Below are 20,792 nucleotides of genomic sequence, written 5' to 3'. Positions count from 1 at the left end.
TTTTGGAGGTCCAGCATGACCATGCCGCAGTATTTTCCAGCATCCACCTTGTGTTTGATGTGGTCGCTCAAATAGAGAAGGCATGTGTCAGAGGAGTGGGATGTTCTGAAACCAGATTGGAACTCGTACAACAATTTATTAGTGGCAAGATACTTTTCAACCTGTTCATAGACTATTTTTTCCATCACTTTCGAGATGGAGCTTAGAATAGAAATAGGGCGGTAGTTGCCGGGTTCTAATTTACTCCCTTTTTTGTACAGGGGGGTTACTTTGGCCAGTTTAAAATCTCTGGGGACCTGTCCTTGTTTGATGGAGAGGTTAACTATGTGGGTGATGACTGGAGCTATGGAAATGGCTGAGTCTCTGAGAAATTTGGAGGGAATATTGTCATGGCCAGTGGCCTTGTGGGGTTGGAGGGCACTCAGTTTCTTAAGTACCTCCTCAGTTGTTACCATTGTCATTTTAAAATCATCTTTACAAACACCTAGGTTTTTGTAGAAGCCTTTGATGTGCTCTACACCAAAACGCCCAGAGTGGGAGGGCAGTTTGTTAAGGGCTGAGTCCTGTGGTGGGCTCCGGTTCGGTTTGGATGAATATTAAGTAGTTCTGGTCATTCGGTGGTGGGGGTCACTTAGCCCCATTCGGGACCCTCGTTTACCTTTTCTGTATGTTGGACGGCGGTGCTGTTCACGGAGAACTGCGTGTTCACTTGAGTGTTGCTGAGATGTTTCAAAGATGCATAGAGCTGCAGTAGCCGCAATTTGCAACTCTAGATTTTATAATAATAATAAATATAAAATAATAATTTTATAATGGGATGAATAATGGGAGGAATAATGGGATGAATCTAAAAGAAAGTACTAGTCATGTTGCCAGATTGTGAGAGAAATCAAATCAGTACCTATAGTAAATACTTAAGGCTCATACTGGAGTATGTATGAGTCATACATACTCCAGTTTTTGTTGATAGGTATCACCATTTTAGGTGATAGCTCCAGAGAGAAAAGACTTGTCTGATAGTAAAAACAGAGAGGTGTCCGCGGTGATAGCTGATCATCACCGCGACTGACGTAATGGTGTAGTTTTCCAACCCTTTAAAAACTACACCGCGGTGATAACCTATCACCAAAAACTGGAGTACGGTATTATGTAGGTCTATGATTAACTAGTGTGTTCAGGAATCCGTTCCACGCGGTTGTGAGATCCAGTTGCCGGGTGTTCGGTAACGCCTCTTCCCTCAGGCTGGAGCAAAGGAAAAAAAACGAAACAATAACGGGAGCAGATCTACAAGCTATCGACGCGTCGCACCGCGTCGCGTCGATAGTTTGTAGATCTGTTCTTTTTGCAAGCGACCCGTTCAGAGAGTGGACCAGACAGTGTGGAGGAGTCCTGACTGCGAGAGAGAGACTTCAGAGCTGTATTTTCGGGACTTTTTAAAAGCTTTTAGACACTTTGAACTACTAAACTGCAGCAGATCGTAGCTACAGAAATGGGCTGTCATTCTGAGGTGTATAATTCACAACAACAGCAAGTTCGACAACACGGTTCATTGTTTCATTTGATCGCAATATTTGGATTCCTGCATTTTTCGGTCGTTTTGTGGTCAAGGAAGAGCTGATTGTGACTTTTCTTTTTTGAGAGCCTGAGCTCAGCAGCTGCACCTACGGTACGAAACAAGTTTCAAAACGAAGTGCATCATATAATCTCATGGTTTGATTAATGTACCGTGCATTTGTTTTATATATTTGTCTGATTGTTTGCTTTTTCCAGAGATGAGAGTTTTCGTCTGCCTGCTCGCTGTGCAGATCTCTGTGTCGTGGTGAGTGTGTGATATATGCGGACCACCCCCCTTTTTTATTATAATTGTAAATTGTTTTATAATCTTTGTTATATACTTCATAGTCTGCATGGTCATCATCATAATAAATTTAAAAAAAGCATATAGTCTACAGTGTAGACTATATGCTTTTTTCATGTGTAGACTCTACTACACAGTGTCACAGTCTAGGCTAAACTATAGTACAGGAAATCTATGGAAAATACAGGATCAACCTTGCAAAAAAACAAAACTCAAATGTGATGAGGTCAGCACATTTGGGCAAGTAGCTGCCCCCCCTCCTCTCTCTCTCTCTCTCTCTCTCTCTCTCTCTCTCTCTCTCTCTCTCATTAGCAGGCAACAGTGCTGCACTGTCTTTCTCTGTTTCTGGAACAACAGCGCCCCTACTGGTACTAATAGTCATATACTGGTGCTCACAGTCACATAGGTGCATGGGTGTGTTAACGTCACATAGATAGGCGGACACGGACATTGCTGTTCCTTGGAATGGTTGCACCACTCAAAAATCAGACACTCTGAAGTGAGTGGTACTGTACTACTACTGTACTGTACTGTACTGTACTGTATATAATATTTTCATTTTCAAATTATTTTGGGGGGGGTCCCCAAATTATTAAAAAAAATGGAAAAAGAAAAGAAAAGGGGTTTGATTTAGAGAGCCACTATATTTCCACACTCACTCCAGATGGGCCACGTACGTTGCATATTACTGTCGTAGCAAAAAAAAATGCCGATCTAACTAAGCTAAATGTACTCATATAGGTAATACAGTATAAGTATATTTACTACATTTTATAGCTATTTACACCATTTTTTAGGTGTTTTTTTTTCTTCAAAGTTAACATTATACTTCTACTCCACTACATCTCAGAGGCAATTTCTTTTTTTTTTAACTTAAACTCCACTATTATTTGAAAACTTTAGTTAGGCCTACTTTGTAGATTATTATTATGATGTTATACTTTAGCTATTGAAAAATAGCAGATCTACAAGCTCATAGTGCGGCACCGAGTGCCGCACTATGAGCTTGTAGGTCTGCTATTTTGGAAATATCTTGAAAATGTGGCGCAAATCTTTCGATATATATATTCTTTCAATTTCTTTACAAGTGTAAAGTTATAATTCTGGACTTTAACCAGAGTGTTTCAGTGTTGATGATAAATATTATGGAGAAAATGTAAGTACTTCTTCCAACCACTAGGGGCTGTTTTAATCAAAGTACACAGTGTACAAATTGAAGCTTCATGGGGGTCCCTGGAACTACATATTTTCAGATGGGGGTCAGCGGTCAATTACATATAATTTGATGCACTGATACAGAAACATAGTTTTTTTCAGAAAACTGTCATGATTTGGAAGACATTCTGTAGAATATCGTCTCAGGTCTAAATGGGTAAAGTATATTGTGATTTAGCTTTGCGTTACTTTACTTAGCTTTTTCTATACTAGAACATTTTAAAACGATTATAAACAATATAAACCATGGAAAGTTAAATTATGCACTTCAATGCAGCCAGATAAAAGGTCCAATAAATCTGAAAATAAATAAACAAATCATGATTCGAACTTCACGATTCGATTAGAAAATTGTGGCATGAAAAAACGAGTCAATATTTTTGTTTGTTTTGTTTTCTTTGCACAGCCCGGCCCTATAAACCTCTGTCTGCAGATCAAATCTCATCTCTTTACACACCTGTCATCATCTCTCAAGTGGACACCGCCTCCCCCCTACTCCTCCTCCTCCTCCTCCTCCCCCCATCATGGAGGAGACCACCACCACCAACCAGGCGGCGACAGAGGCAAAGGAGGACCCCTACGTCTTCACCTCGGACGCGCTGCCCCCCGACCCGCGCTTCCTGCCGCCGCTGGCCAACGGGCGGCTGGGCTGGCGCGTGTACCACCCCATCATGCACGCGGGGTGGCTCTACAACGGCCAGGGGGGCGACTGCCACCGCGCGGACGTGCCCTGCCCGCTCGCCGTCACCATGGAGGCCGAGGAGCACGCCGAGCACGCCTACAGCCTGGACATGCGCACAGGTAGGTAGTTATACTCTCGTGTTAATTACTTAACCCATTTTAGACCTGAGAGCAGATTCTACAAATGTCTTCTAAATTGTGACAGACTTTCTGGATTTCTGTTTTTTTTCTATATCGGTGGTTTTCAAACTATTTCATGTCAGGGACCCCCCAGAATTATATGAATTTGGTCGCAGACCCACATCTGAAAATATGTTGTTCCAGGGACCCCCTCCCCAGAAGCAAAGATTTGAGTTAAAAAAAAAAGTTGAAAGAATATATATCAAAGATGCAATTACAATTTACAATTTAGGCATTTATCAGGCCAGTGTCGTGATCTCAGCTATATCTCGTGTTGTGTTTATAGCAGGCTCACTCAAATGTGCACTTGCAGTTTGGGCAACTCCAAAGCAAACCCCCCACACGTCCCAACGTTTTATTTATCTGCCATAGAGTCCACCCCTTACCCCTGTGTCGGATCTGTGGTTAGACTGGCATATTCGCAGATACCGATATGACCCAATATGACAAATAAGGGCCGATCCGATATTTTTCCCGATACAGTATTTGGGACATCTCTAATAAAAAGCATTTATCATGAAACGTGCATAAGCTAAGAACGTAACAGTGGGATATCTATATAATGAAACTATACAATATACTATACTATGCTATACATATGTACTATGACGTGCTATGACTACATACAATGCAATTATAGTGCTGTCTACCCGTGCTGCTGGGTATCATATGAAATTGAACTTTTTCTTATTATTTGTGTTTTCTTTTTGCTTCCCTTTTCTATCTCCATAAAGACCCATTCTTGAACAATCAGGCTTTCTCATCTATGGGATTTTATTATGTAGAAATAGCAGATCTACAAGCTCACCACGTGCCGCACTGCAACGTGTTGAGAGCTTGTAGATCAGCTATTTTCAGGGCACAAACCCAGCACTCTTTAGCTAGTGGAGATGCGGTGTAATGACATGGATTTCGAAACAAATTAGTTCAATGAAAAATGCTGCGTTCAAGTTCAGGAGACTTCAGGGGAAAAAAGCTATTATCCTGAATACTGCCTTCCGGCATGGCATGAAAAGGAGATGAGTGGCATTTGCATTTCTTTCACAATAGTAAATGCTGCATTTGTGGTCTGGAGAGGGCAGTTGTTTTAAAGACGGGTATAAGGGCAGGGGCTGAAGCCTCCTTTGATGTCTATGGGTCAGCCAACGCAGGGAAGCTGCAAGTACCCTCACTAAAAACGCCGGGACCAAAACTATGGAATGCACTTCCCATTACAATCAGAACTGCAGCCTCACTCCAAATCTTCTGCCGTAGTCTGAAAACCCACCTGTTCAGACTCCATCATGGCCCGTAGCACTTACCCTAGCCCCTTAGATAGCACTTTTGTAGATTTATATAGCTTTTTTTTTTTTTTATATATTTTTTTATCCCACAATTTTGTAACCCAGTTTTCTTTTCACCCAGTGCCAATTATCTAATGTAATCCTGGGCGCTACACTTCCTCTGCCAACCTGGGGGGACTGACCTCATGCCTCCTTCTATGCATGAGGAGTCCAAGCTGCTTCTTTTCACCTGACAGAGGGGAATTTCCCCGGCCGGACGTAGCGCGTGGAAGGGACACGTTATTCCGACCAGTTCTTTTCCCCTCCATCAGGCGCCCCGGCTGGCCAGGGGGAGGTAGTTTTAGAGACCAGGATTACGGCATGTTTTTGTGAGGGTATCTACCCTAGGAGACACGGGGAGAACATGCAAACTCCACACAGAAAGGCCCTATCGCCAACCCCCGCCTCGGGTATGGGCACTGATGACGCGGAGGAGGGAACACGCCGCCAGTGCCCACAGCGTCCCCAGCGGGAATTGAACCCAGGACCTTCTAGCTGTGAGGCGACAGCACTACCAACTGTGCCACCGTGCCCCCTTATATAGCATTTTAATGCCTTTATGTTATATTTTTATAGAGAGCCAGACAGTATGCTGACAGGAAATGTGGGAGAGAGATGGGGGAGTGACATGCAGTAAAGGCCGTCGGGATCGGGAGTCGAAACCGCAGCACACTGCCAGACTCGACTACCGGCCAATATAGCATTTTATACAGACTTATAGCATGTGCTGTAGACAGCACTAGAATTGCATTGTATGTAGTCATAGCACTTTTTAGTATAGTATAGTATAGTATAGTATAGTATAGTATTGTATAGTATAGTATAGTATAGTATAGTATATATTTATAGTTTATATGTATAGTTTAACTTTCATTATATAGATATTCCACTATTACGTTCTTAGCTTATGCATGTTTCATGAATACTACTTTTCATGTATGTGATGTATTGGCATGTTTTTTTTTGTTCTTGCCTAATGTAAATCGCTCTGGATTAAGAGCGTCTGCTAAATGCCTAAATCAGGGGTGGGCAACTTTGACGATGGAGAGGGCCACTATATTTCCACACTCATTCCCTAGGGCCATAGTACTGTCGTAGCAAAAATAGCCGATCTACAAGCTCAAAATTGTGTTGAGCAATGAGCTACTAATTTAGACTGAAGTAGTTAAAGCGGGTCATGTTTGCATGTTGTGGAATTGTAAACAGCTGAAACCAATATTATATCAGTATTCTGACATTAACCTGAGGGCCACATTAAGTGAAGGCGGGGGCCGCATGTGGCACCCGGTCCGCCAGTTGCCCACCCCTGTCCTAAATTGTATACATGTGTGCACGTCCCTGGTCGTTCCCAACGCGCAGGTATCTTCACCCACACTCTGCGCCTGGCCGCCGGGGGCGGGGCCACCGCCACGCAGTCCTTCTACGCCCACCGCCACTACTCACACCTGCTGGTGATGGAGCTGCTGCTGGTGCGCCACGCTGACGCCGCCTCGCCACCGGAGGGTGCTGCCGCCCCTGTCACCGTCAACCTGGTCGGTTCCTTCAACCCTCAGACCAGAGACATCCGCTTCCACAAGGCCGCAGACTACAGAGGAGGAAGGTAATTAAGGCTGAGGAGCGGTTGGTGTTTCTAAACTGAACGTGTTGTTTAAAGGAGAATTTCAGACTAGAAGGCTTTCTTAACCTTTATTTGTAGTTGTCACGTCCCCACCAAAGAGGTCCAGGTGTTATTTTGTGCAAAAGCGCATTATTGGCTATTTCCCCTACCATAAAGGAGAAACACTGCAAAAAATCTGAATTCACATCCGATTCGCGCCCGGTGTGTGGAGACCTTGGCTTAAGCCCTCAATGAATTTAATTGAATGGGGCATTGGGTTTTAGTGCTAATTTACTTATTTCCATTGCAGAAAAATCCATTGTTTTGTATATATCCTCTCTTCATAATTTAAATAGTATCCCAAGCGGCACGCTTTACTACTTATTTCGGTGGAAATAAGTGAATTAGCACAAAAACCCAACCCCCATTGAGGGCTTATGGTAGGGGAAATAGCCAATCATGCACAAAATAACACCTGGACCTCTTTGGTGGGGACGTAACAACTACAAATGAAGGTAAGCAAGCCTTCTACTCCGACTTCTTTAAATGGAATAGCCTCCTGTGAAGTTGTTCACACAAAGTTCACTTAACTTTAATTGCTACTACAGGGAAAATATGGGTACATACCGTATGATACTCTATTTTATTCTTTGTTCTTTGTTTGCTGTTTATTATCTATGCTGCTGCTTTGTCTGAAGGAAGCCAAACGATTACTTTTACTCTTATGTAGCCTACCTGTACAGTACGACATGTAACAAAACAATAACATAAAACCTTGAACCTTGAATTATGAACGTTATGGCCGAGTGGAAACTTGTGTTGGGGGGGGGGGGGGGGGGTATTGTGATGTCCCAATTTCACTATTTATGTCATTGGCACGTTTGATTGTCAAAGTTTCGGCCTCCAGGAAGAAACCATAAATACAAAGGGAAGACGTCATTGCACATAACAACCACACCAAGGGGTCTAATGAAGTACTGTCACCTCTTAAACACATGACATAACTAGAACTGCACTCTGTCGAGTGCCTACCTGCTTGTTGCACACAAGTAGGTGGCCTACTAGTGTGCAAGCAGAGCGTGCAAGTACTGTAGACCGCTACAAACTTTCAAATCTCAGCCTCTCTGTGAAAGAACGTTTGCAATGTTGAATTATTAGGTTTAGCTATTTGCTACGTACCTTGCTTTTGGAGGAGAAAAAGTAGTATTTTGAAGTACTTATGCCTGTTATGGCAGTGGTGTCAGATTACATACATGTATACATAGGGGCATTACCTTTAGTCCACGCGACACTGAAATCACATGTCATCGTTACGTCACCATCGATAACGTCATATGCTCATATGTCTATATATGTGTATATGTCTATATGTATGTACAGTATATGTAATTTCTGAGTGATTAGTGGTATAATGTGGTTACTCGGGTGGTTTGATGCGTATGTCCCTGGCACTGAAACATATCATCATTACGTCACCATCGTAAACCAATTATACCCTGGCTTTGGTACATAATCTCATGGGACATCCGCGGAAAACATACCTGCACGGTCTGCTTCTGTATGTCCGTATGGCGTCATATCATATGAATTCTAAGGGACATCGGTACATATATCTTCTTCACGTCATGGGACATAATAGCTTCGTAGCATGACGGAAAACATACCTGCACGGTCAGCTTCGTGCCAGCATATGACGTCATAGCATATGCTGGCCCCAGACATACGCATCGTATCACCTGACTGATAACATTACTTTCACGCTCTGCTTGCGCAAGTAACAACCACACCAAGGGGTCTAATGAAGTACTGTCACCTCTTAAACACATGACATAACAACCACACCAAGGGGTCTAATGAAGTACTGTCACCTCATAAACACATGACATAACAACCACACCAAGAGCTCTAATGAAGTACTGTCACCTCATAAACACATGACATAACAACCACACCAAGGGGTCTAATGAAGTACTGTCACCTCATAAACACATGACATAACCACCACACCAAGGCCTCTAATGAAGTACTGTCACCTCATAAACACATGACATAACAACCACACCAAGAGCTCTAATGAAGTACTGTCACCTCATAAACACATGACATAACAACCACACCAAGGGGTCTAATGAAGTACTGTCACCTCATAAACGCATGAAAAACTGGAACAAATACAAAAATCACGGCACTCCATCTTTAATGCTCTTATTTGGCTGCATTGAAGTGTATGATTAAACTTTTCATGGTTTATATATATATATATATATTGTTTGTAATTGTTTGCCACCGAGTGGCGCGCTACGAGCTTGTAGGTCTGCTATTTTTGAAAAATCGAAGAGCGACTGACTTTTTTTATCTGATCTCGGGTCAGAATGGGTTAATCAGACCAGTGTGTGTCCAGTGGAAACCTCGTATGAATCTGATCTCGGGTCAGAATGGGTTAAGTAAAGTACACTAATAACCTTGCTTCCACCACCACAGACACATCCACGGGAAGATCAACACGCCCGAGGTGGAGGGGGGCCCGCAGGGCTCGGCGCATCTCATCTGGACGCCGCTCCCGGACAGCGTGGCGTTGCTGCCCGACCAGAGCCAGTCCCGCTGGGGCTTCGTCCTGGCGGTGGGCGACGGCCCCGAGGCCGCGCAGGCCAGCTACGACCAGGCCCTGGAGCTGATGGCCGCCGGGAGCCTCAGGCCCTCCCACCAGCACGCCTGGAGCGAGGTGTGGGTGGAAAGCCAGGTATGAATGAGCGAGTGGTGGTGGTGGTGAAACTGTGTTGTCCCATTTAGACCCGAGGACAATTAAATATCTTCTAAAACATGACATTTTTTTTAGAATGTCTGAAAGTATGTTGTTGTTGTTGTTCCCCCCCCCCCCCCCCCAGAAGAAAAGATTTGAGTTTTCTCTAAAAGAATATATATTCAAAGATTTCCGCCACAGTTTCGTGATTTTCCAAAAATACTACGTGGAGCTTGTAGATCTGCTAAAGCATAACATAGCTAAAGTACCAGTAAGACGCGCAAACGCGGGAAGCGAACGCAGCTCGTACATATTTGGGTTTTGGACGTATAGTTGCTTTGGGGACTCCTTATATGGTTATGGCAGAGTCATGGTGACGTAATCACTCAGCTCCATATATGGGCACAAAAGCGGGACAGACAGACAGACAGACACACAGACATGATCAGCTAGGTCTCATAGCAAGTGCTCACTGCTTTCGCAATCACTGCGTTCGCAATAACATAATGCTTAAAACCCCAAAAGGGCTTCCCGTCCAGAGTTCTAAATCATGACAGTTTTATGAAAAAAACTATGTTTCTATATCAGTGGTTTTCAAACTATTTCATGTCAAGGACACCAACAATTATTATGTAATTGGCTGCCGAGCCCCATCTGAAAATATGTTGTTCCAGGGACCTCCCAGAAGCAAAGATATGAGTTAAAAACGTTTGCTCTGAAAGAATAAATATTCAAAGATTTGCTTCACATTTTCAAGATTTTTCTAAAATCATCATCATTCGCATTTATCACGAGGAAACCACGCACCGCTGGGGTTTAACATTGAGCGCTCGGTTTGCACTTCTGCATTTGGACACCAACTGTTTGGTGTGCTGTCTGTCTGTCTCTCTGTCCGTCCGTCTAGGTGGAGGTGACGGGCTCGCCTACCTTGAACCGCGCTCTGATTGGCTGCATGTTCTACCTGCTGAGCGCGTTCCCGTCGCTGCACGAGTCCGCGGGGTCGTTCGGGGGGGTCAGTCCTGGCGGGCTGTCCAACGGGGGAGACGGACAGGACTACTGGGGACACGTCTTCTGGGACCAGGTCTGTCTGTCTGTCTGTCTGTCTGTATATTGCTGTAGAGTGTTTGTTCAGTTGTATCTTCCAACATTACATACATAACTCCCGTTCCAGGACATATGGACGTATGGATGTTGGCAGTCTCAAAGCCACTGGAAACAGACTGCAAAAAAAGCTTAATTCTTTCCCCCGAACCGTCAGATACATGAACGAACTGATAAGAACCAGAGCGAAATCGGGCACAGGAAAACGCAACCAAGGTTCATGTTTTAGGTTGTTATTTTCATTTGCTTTCTTTGTTTTAGCGATTTTTGCTGTTTTTGACATGGGGAATTCGAACATGGGGCTAAATACGTCTTTATTTACAAAAGAATATGGCGATTCTTTTGTGTGTTATTTACTATAGACCTACTAGACCCCAATAAATTACACCTGGCCACAAAAGAGCACAGGATCTACTGAATGTGAAGGTACTGGGGGGAAGCCACACTGTGTGTCATAGGCTCAATATGTCAGTTTGACACATTCAGTAGATCCCGTGATCTTTTGTGGTCAAATATAATTTCTTGGGGTCTAGTAGGACTATACTTTCTCTAATAACAACCTAAAACATGGACCTTGGTTGGAAAAAAAAGTTTTCCTTTTTAAACTAAAATCTTGTTGTATATGGAACATAACCTTATACTGTGTGTGTGAAGCTGTTGACAGAAAGTCTACCTAACTCTGCTACTACAGGGAAAACATGCACATATGATACTCTCTTTGTCTCTTTGATACTCTATCCCTTTTGTGTGCTGTGTTTGTTTGAATGATGTGCTGTTTGCATTGTCTGAAGGAAGCCAAGCTAACAATATGTTTAACTCTTACGTACCTGTACACAAGATGAACCTTGAACCTTGAACACTGCCGGCTGCCGTAGTTCACTGTGATGGCTGTGTTTCAGGATGTACCCTGGTGTAGTTCACTATGATGGCTGTGTTTCAGGACATAATGGATGTACCCTGGTGTAGTTCACTCTGATGGCTGTGTTTCAGGACATAATGGATGTACCCTGATGTAGTTCACTATATGATGGCTGTGTTTCAGGACACATGGATGTACCCTGGTGTAGTTCACTATGATAGCTGTGTTTCAGGACATAATGGATGTACCCTGGTGTAGTTCACTATGATGGCTGTGTTTCAGGACATCTGGATGTACCCTGGTGTAGTTCACTATGATGGCTGTGTTTCAGGACACATGGATGTACCCTGGTGTAGTTCACTCTGATGGCTGTGTTTCAGGACATAATGGATGTACCCTGGTGTAGTTCACTATATGATGGCTGTGTTTCAGGACATAATGGATGTACCCTTGTGTAGTTCACTATGATAGCTGTGTTTCAGGACATATGGATGTGTAGTTCACTATGATAGCTGTGTTTCAGGACATATGGATGTGTACCCTGGTGTAGTTCACTATGATAGCTCAGTGTTTCCTGCAGGAAAAAGCTTTGGCATGGTGCTGGGCGCGCGGGGGGGGGGGGCTTCTGGCGCGGAGAGACACTGGGGAGACACTGGGGATGCACTCAGGGGAAAACTGGGGAGGCACTGGAGAGACACTGGGGAGGCACTCAGGGGAAAACTGGGGAGGCACTGGGGAGGCACTGGGGAGACACTGGGGAGACACTAGGGAGACACTAGGGAAGCACTGGAGAGACACTGGGGAGACACTGGGGAGGCACTCAGGGGAAAACTGGGGAGGCACTCAGGGAGACACTGTGGGGAGGCACTGGGGAGGCACTGAGGGGACACTGGGGAGGCACTGGGAAGACACTGGGGAGGCACTGAGGGGACACTATGGAGGCACTGGGGAGGCACTGCAGGCACTGGGGAGGCACTCAGGGGGACACTGGGGGGCACTGCATGGGCAGACACTGGGGTGGCACTTGGGGAGGCACAGGGGAGGTACTGGACATTTCATATCACACACACACCATGATTCACTAGCCCCCTCAAAAAAAAAAAAAAACGTTTTTTTTTTTTTTTTTTTTTTTAAGCTTGGCATGGCGCGATTTATTTCAAGCATGGCGCAGCGCCATGCCAACAACATTGTGCAGGAAACCCCGAAGCTGTGTTTCAGGACATATGGATGTGTACCCTGGTGTAGTTCACTATGATGGCTGTGTTTCAGGACACATGGATGTACCCTGATGTAGTTCACTATATGATGGCTGTGTTTCAGGACACATGGATGTACCCTGGTGTAGTTCACTATGATAGCTGTGTTTCAGGACATAATGGATGTACCCTGGTGTAGTTCACTATGATGGCTGTGTTTCAGGACATCTGGATGTACCCTGGTGTAGTTCACTATGATGGCTGTGTTTCAGGACATCTGAATGTACCCTGGTGTAGTTCACTATGATGGCTGTGTTTCAGGACATAATGGATGTACCCTGGTGTAGTTCACTATGATGGCTGTGTTTCAGGACATCTGGATGTACCCTGGCGTCGCCCTCTTCTACCCGCGGCTGGCGCAGGCCGTGCTGGACTACAGGGTGAGCACTATTGACGGAGCGCGGGACAACGCCCAGAAGCAGGGGCACAAGGTACCAGTGTTCGTTGTTTCTATATTTGTTTTACATTTTTATCCCACGATTTTTGTAATCAATGTCATGTTTACACCTGGTAAACATGACAATTATTTTTATATTACAATATAAAGCTGTAATCCTGAGTGCAGCAGTACACACTCTGTTAGGGTCCATACAGCAGTACTGACTCCACTGTGAGGGTCCATACAGCAGAACTGACTCCACTGTGAGGGTCCACATACAGCATTACTGACTCCACTGTGAGGGTCCATGTCTCGGCCCCATACAGCAGTACTGACTCCACTATGAGGGTCCATGTCTCGGCCCCATACAGCAGTACTGACTCCACTGTGAGGGTCCATGTCTCGGCCCCATACAGCAGTACTGACTCCACTGTGAGGGTCCATGTCTCGGCCCCATACAGCAGTACTGACTCCACTGTGAGGGTCCATGTCTCGGCCCCATACAGCAGTACTGACTCCACTGTGAGGGTCCATGTCTCGGCCCCATAGAGCAGTACTGACTCCACTGTGAGGGTCCATGTCTCAGCCCCAGACAGCAGTACTGACTGTCTGACTCAACTGTGAGGGTCCATACAGCTGACCCATTACTGACCCACCTATGCATATGTACTGATTTAGTGTGTGTGCAGGGACTGAGGTGTCCATGGGAGGGCGCTGTTTCCCTTGAAAAAAGTGCAGCGCAACTTGTCTCGGCAAACAGGATGCCTTCTTCCTATATCTGTTCCCCTGATGCCTTTATTGCCTTTGAGATATTTTTCTTTCTATATATATTTATCTTTTTTTACTTATTTTAGTTTTATGCATCCTAATGTCATTTTAGAATTGTGTTTCCTTTGCTTGATGCTTTGCACATTGAATCGCCTTGTTTAAGTGTGTGTGTGTGTGTGTGTGTTCGTGCGTGTGCGTGCATGCGTGTGTGTGTGTGTGTGTCTGCGTACGCAGGGACTGAAGTTTCCGTGGGAGAGCGCTGTGTCAGGAAGAGAGGTGTGTCCTGAGGACATATATGGGCAACAGGAAGTTCACATCAACGGAGACGTGGCACTGGCCTTCCAGCATTACCTGTACCTGACCCGAGTACGTCTATCTCTACTACTACTACTACTACTCCCCTCTCCCTTCGAGATATAGGGTGAGAAGTTCAGTCACTCGAGAGAGACTCAGAGCTGACCCTGGCTGCTTCTTGATTTCGAAAGGAGCCAGCTTAGGTGGTTTGGGTATCTGGTTAAGGATGCCTTGTCTCGAGCGTCTCCCTAGGGAGGTCCTCGATGCATGCACGCCCCACTGGGAGGAGACCCCCGGGGGGACAGATCAAGGATCAGATGGAGGGATTATATCTCCAAACTGGCCTTGGATCGCCTCGGGATCCCCCAGGAGGAAGTTACTAATGTTGCCCTGGAGAGGGAGGTCTTGAAATCTCGGCCGGAACTGCTAACGCCGCGACCCGACTACAGATAAGCGGTTGAAGATGGATGTATGGCTGACGATGATGATGAGAATATTAATACTTTCCGACATGACTTGTACCTGATCCGAGTACGTTTATTAACACATTCCTGCCCAGCCCTCTAGGCGAGGTCGTGGCGCTTGTGCCGTAGAAATCCGCGAAATGAGCAGAGCAGAAGGGACACTTCCGCCCGAGCCGGAAGTGATGCAGTGTAGTGAGGGGCCCCTAGGGGACGGACGAGGCCCCCGGGAGCGGCATCATGGTCAGCGCGGCTCGGATAAATGTTTTAATAGGCTCTAAACATGGCATTTATGCCAATACCTAATAGAGCGTCGCAGTCCCGCCCCCTTTCCTGACGACGCCAGTCCCGCCCCCTTTCATGAGGACACCAGGCCCAGGAAATAATACCCAATGCATTTTCCCCATAGACATTTCAAAACGTATTTATTTAAAGACCTTATAAGCGTCGTACAAAGCCAACTCGAGTTGTGACAACAAACACAATATTTTGGACCAAACAAATAATTACAAAGAAGAAAAACAACAAAAAAGCGTTTTTCTACTTTCTAATTCTTTGTTTGGCCCAAAACGTTGTGTTTATTGTCATGATTTGTCACGACAAGAGTTGGCTTTGTCCACGGCGTAAACGTCTTTAAATAAATATATTTTCTGAAAAGTCTATGAGGAAAATGAACGGGGATTTCTTTTCCGGGTCTCTCGGGGGTGGGACTGAGACGCTCTATAAGCGTCGTACAAAGCCAAACAAATAATTACAAAGAAAAAAAACAACAAAAACAGTGTTGTAACCTGCCGTTTTCTTCTTCTTTCTAATTATTTGTTTCGGCCCGAAAATGTTTGTTTGTTGTCACGACAAGAGTTGGCTTTGTTCGAGGCTTAAAAGGTCTTTAAATAAATACTTTTTGAAATGTCTATGAGGAAAATGAACGGGGAATCATTTCCTGGGCCCTGATAGGGGGGGCGGGACTGCAATGCTCTATGACCCTGTGCGCGTGCACGTGTACCGCGGATTAGCATGTATGCTACAATGGGAGGCCTATGGAGGCTAGCGGCGGAAGCTAACGGAGGTATTAAAAAGAAAAGGTAAACTAATATTTTTAAATAATCTTTAATCAAATCGTGTGTATGTCGTAGATGACGTAACTAATTCACTGCCATGAGTAAATAATTCAACCCCTGCCCTGCAGCGATCTCTCGTTTTTTCCTGAACTTTCAAGTATATTCACAGCATATTTATCTCCAGTACGATCGGATCCCTCGACCGTTTAAATAAATAAATAACGTTGTTGTCATTGAGACCATCCGTTCCCTATAGCAGTGGTTCCCAAAGTGAGGTCCGGGGACCCCCAGGGGTCCTCGAGGGAGTTCCAGGGGGACCCCAGCTAAATGATATAGGCGTGTGTCTCACCAACAAGGAAACACGGAAGCCGAGAGATAAAGGCATTTCTGCAAGTAGAAATGATTACTGTGTGTGTGTGTGTGTGTGTGTGTGTGTGTGTGTGTGTGTGTGTGTGTGTGTGTGTGTGTGTGTGTGTGTGTGTGTGTGTGTGTGTGTGTGTGTGTGTGTGTGTGTGTGTGTGTGTGTGTGTGTGTGTGTGTGCGCGTGCGTGCGCGGTCACTCAGGATCTGACCATGTTCACGGATCGACGGGGCAGTGAGGTCATCTGGGGCGTGGCAGACTTCTGGGTTTCCAAGGCGACCTGGAACCCTGACGACCAACATTACCACATCCTAGGTATACTGACCAATCACAGTGCCTCATCCATCCTACAGTATAGGTACCGACCAATAGCAACGTCACCTCATCCCCGATACCGACCAATCAATGATCAGCGTTTAGCTACAACGTCACCTCATTCTAGGTACCGACCAATCAATCATCAGCGTTAAGCTACAACGTTACGTAATTCTAGGTACCGAGCAGTGGTGGGAAAAGCACTCACATTTAAGTAAAGGTTTTTTTTACAATTAAAAGTATCAATGCTGCAACTAGAACTATAACTACTCCGTTACAAGTTAAAGTTCAGAACTCAAAATGTACAAAAGTATTGGCATCAGAATGTACTTAACTCCTTTATTGCGCGCTAATTGTAGCATTGACCACAGCTCCGGGTGCCAGCACTTCTCTACACTCTAACTCTCTACACTAAACTCTAGCCAACCCCTCCCCCCCCATACAAAGGCGCAGGGGAGAAAAAAACAGTTTTAACACAGCCCCTCACCTCTCGTCAGAAGCTTTAACATGGAGCCAGCATCACAGGGAAAAGGCACAAATTAAATCCCAAATGTGGACGGCAGAATAATCCACCAAGGACAGCGATTTCAGAACCAGAGTTTGAAAATCCACCTCTCCAACTGCTCTCGACTGAACATATATATGCTTTCCCATAGTTGGAACGGTGGGGCGTTGCTATGGGAACCGGACCAATGTTAAAGGCATCAACCGTTATATAGACGGAGTCCACGTTGGGATACGTGTATATATACGGACTTGGTATATGACACCGCGTCGACGTACGTATATATATACGGACCTGGGAGAGAAAGAATTAAAGTACCAAAATGTATAAAAACATTAGAAAATGGCCGATCTACAAGCTCACAATGCATTGCATTGACCCCTTTTCCACCGGTTGGTTCCCAATGGGAACCGCTTCAGTTCTTTTTGGTTATTTTCTTATAGTCCATGAGCCAGAGCTCCAAAATTGGAACGTTAATTATAAATTGAGTGGGCAAAACTATACATATATTTAATTGTTCATAGGATCAATATATAAGTAAATTAATATAGGATAATCCCCACAGTAGTAACATTTTCAAAGACAATTGTTGCATATTTTCCTCTACAATGCCTCATTTGCATATTAAAGAAATGTGACATTTGTAATAGGCCTACAATACATCATTGTCTTTAGGAGTTTCATGGTTTTCAAATAGCCAAATTGCATATAGGCCTGATGTGTTTAATATGTTTTGTAATAATAATAATAATAATCCAAATCTAAGTAACCAATAACTAAAGTTTTCAAATAATTGTAGTGCAGTAAAAGTAATGCGCAAAATGGAGTCAGACCCCCGGGCGTTTAAAAGGAACCAGGCGGCTATTTGAGGCAGGGCTACTATCTGGAAATATACGGTGTCTCCATTCAGGTGTCGGTATAGTGTTATAGTATAGTATCTTATCTCCACTCAGGTGTCGTGTATTCCAGTTTTATAGACAGTACTGCATGTACAGTATCTCCATGCAGGTGTCATGCATTTAAACATGTATGTATGTATGTATGTATCTCCATGCAGGTGTCATGCATTTATACAACATGTATGTATGTATGTATCTCCATGCAGGTGTCATGCCTTTATACAACATGTATGTATCTCCCCATGCAGGTGTCATGCCACCCGATGAGTATTACTACAACGTCAACGACTCTGTGTACACCAACGCAGTAGCCAAGCTCAGGTAGGCTGGTAGTACTGCTATAGGAGTATGCATTAACACATCCTATACATACATATTAAACACATTGACTCCCAAACCCGACTTGCCCAACCTAGTTGATAAAGACCTCTCCCTGCCGAACCCCACCTATATGTTTCATTTGTTTTATCGGACGATATTGGTAACTTTTAAGACATACAAAGTATGGACACTGTGCGATACGTCACACGTTTAAATCATGTGGCCCGGGGAGAACACAAATAAATAACTGACCCTCGCTTCTCAGGGCTTCTGGGTAATGGAGTCACAATGCAACACCTATGGAGAATCACGGGTAATGGATTCACAATGCAACGCCTATGGAGAATCATGGGCAATGGAGACACAATGCAACGCCTATGGAGAATCATGGGTAATGGAGTCACAATACAACGCCTATGGAGAATCATGGGCAATGGAGTCACAATGCAAAGCCTATGGAGACACAATGCAACGCCTATGGAGAAGCATGGGTAATGGAGTCACAGTGCAACCTATGGAGAATCATGGGTAATGGAGTCACAATGCAACGCCTATGGAGAATCACGGCAGCCTCCGGGTGACTCTGTTCTCCGTTCTTTGTTTTGGGTGGCGTTGACGGAATGATATGTCTCGACATTATGAGAAACGACGGCGCTATGTTCAAGGCGGACGTGAAATGGAGCTACGTTCACGACAGAAGTGATTCTATCAAAGGTTATCAAGCATCAAGGCATCAAGGCCCGCCAAAATACATTTTAGTCAACTAGACTACCACTAAAACATTCCGGGTGACTAAAATGTAACTAAAACTAAGTGAAGAGACTATGACTGAAACTAAACTAAACATTTGCTGACAAAAACAACACTGAGCCGCACACACGCAACGCACAGGGCACCATTATCCATGTACTCTAGCATTCCCTCATCCGTGAGACAGACACTCTGTCCAACAGTCCAATCTGATAGAATGAAGTGAAGAGTAACTCGCCAATACTGCATCTCTAGTCTCTACATCAGACAGATTGGGTTACCGTCCTTGCCTGTGACACCGTGTTCATTTCGTCGACTAACACTACGACAAAACCTTGTCGTCGACTACCTTTTTTCACTGACGGAAACTAAATGAAAACTAAGCTATGCTGACTAAAACTATAAGACTAAATATATTGATAAATTGCGTCAACAAATAAAAACTATTACTAAAATGGTGGACAGGAGATCCAGTATGAGTCAACGACGAGTCATTCTACAAGCTCACAACGCTGCATAATTAATTAAATGAATTAATGCCACCCTGACAGAGAGATATATTCTCTAAATGCAGTCTTGTGTGTGTGCTTGTGCGTGTGCGTGTGTCTGTGTGTGTGTGTGTGTGTGTGTGTGTGTGCGCGCTCACTCCAGTCTGGAGTTTGCGGTGGAGTTGGCAGAGTTGCTTCAGTTCCCGGCACCCAAGGAGTGGCAGGAGGTTGCGGACAAAATTAAAATCCCCTTCGACGAGGCGAACAAGTTCCACCCTGAATTTGACGGATATGTCAGAGGTAATGCTGTACCCTTACTTACCTTTTACCTGCATCTTTCACATCTGCCTTTTATAGCGCCACCAGGAGGGCTCCAGACCGGTGCCCCGAGGGGCACTTCTTTCTACTGTACTTTGTGTATGCAGAGCGCGCAAGTACTGTAATCGGCTGCGTATGTACGGTGGTCTCCGTCGGCCAATCAGGGATTTGCTCATGACGTAACTAAGGTACATTTGGGGATCGGCTGTACAGTATGTATGTATGTATGCCGGGGTAAGAATGGTGGTCCCCTTATTATTGCAGGGCTTAAAGTTCTCCGTCCTGGGGACGGATTTCCGTCCTGGGGATTTTATCAGGGGACATTTTTATGAGATCAGCGCAGATCCGACAAAGAAAATGAACGAGGAGGGTGCATGGGTGTCTGTAGCGGTGACATGAAGACCGGTGACCGCAGCATTGCTAGTCAAGCCCCAGGCAGCTGTGCGCAGTAAAGTGCCCCGCTAAATGCATGTAAACCGAAACCCCGAAACCTAAGTGTTAGCCTCAGCTATATACCTCGTTGCATCTCGGTGTGCCGCGGTGTAAACCACGGAGCCGCAAGCTCACATCGCATCACAAATGTGACACGCTATGAGCTTGTATATCTGCTTTTTAATTCGGCATGAATTGTGCAAACTTATGCTGTGCAATGCAGTGCTTCGTTTAGAAGACCCTCTCATTCTGACTTAAAAGTAAGCCAACACGGATAATTACCACTGGAAATATTAAATCACAGGAATGGACGGCGTTTAAGTTTTCAATCGCAACGGAAAGAAAGGCGGGATAGGATTACACCACGTAACAGGTATGGTGACTGGTCTAATGATGAATGCTTATGTTCTCTTGCATTAAATAACCAGCGGAACACTAGTGTTTCAGAGATTCGAAAATATGTATTTTATTTATTGTCGCTCACAAACGTCACCCATACAGTTGCAAATGAAAATAATTCGGGGCGGTGTTTTCAATTGGAACGGTATCACGATTGCAGGGCTTAAAGCTCTCAGTCCTGGGGACTGATTTCAGTCCTGAGGATTTCATAGGGGTCATTTAATGGCATCAGTGT

The 20,792-nt window shown here is 44.7% G+C and overlaps 1 protein-coding gene across 2 annotated transcripts in view; it reads left to right on the top strand.

Moving 5' to 3' along the window:
* The first annotated feature begins 1,355 nt into the window (after window positions 1–1,355).
* pgghg (protein-glucosylgalactosylhydroxylysine glucosidase) overlaps window positions 1,356–20,792 on the top strand; it is a 32,904-nt gene continuing 13,467 nt past the window's right edge. Inside the window, exons 1-11 of one of the 2 annotated variants that reach the window (XM_080761622.1) lie at window positions 1,356–1,666; window positions 1,771–1,819; window positions 3,549–3,874; window positions 6,616–6,856; window positions 9,335–9,593; window positions 10,498–10,674; window positions 13,121–13,240; window positions 14,191–14,322; window positions 16,334–16,445; window positions 18,098–18,170; window positions 19,572–19,708. In XM_080761622.1, coding sequence (XP_080617748.1) covers window positions 1,773–1,819; window positions 3,549–3,874; window positions 6,616–6,856; window positions 9,335–9,593; window positions 10,498–10,674; window positions 13,121–13,240; window positions 14,191–14,322; window positions 16,334–16,445; window positions 18,098–18,170; window positions 19,572–19,708 — 1,624 coding nt within the window. In that variant the 5' untranslated portion in view covers window positions 1,356–1,666; window positions 1,771–1,772. Of the gene's footprint in view, window positions 1,667–1,770; window positions 1,820–3,479; window positions 3,875–6,615; window positions 6,857–9,334; window positions 9,594–10,497; window positions 10,675–13,120; window positions 13,241–14,190; window positions 14,323–16,333; window positions 16,446–18,097; window positions 18,171–19,571; window positions 19,709–20,792 lie in introns of both variants that reach the window. The other variant, XM_080761623.1, reaches the window with a different exon arrangement.

The sequence above is a fragment of the Protomyctophum bolini genome (assembly GCF_963924005.1).
Source record: "Protomyctophum bolini genome assembly, chromosome: 4".
Taxonomy (NCBI): domain Eukaryota; kingdom Metazoa; phylum Chordata; class Actinopteri; order Myctophiformes; family Myctophidae; genus Protomyctophum; species Protomyctophum bolini.
Note: the sequence above shows the minus strand (reverse complement) of the source record. Positions and strands in the feature narration are given on the sequence as shown.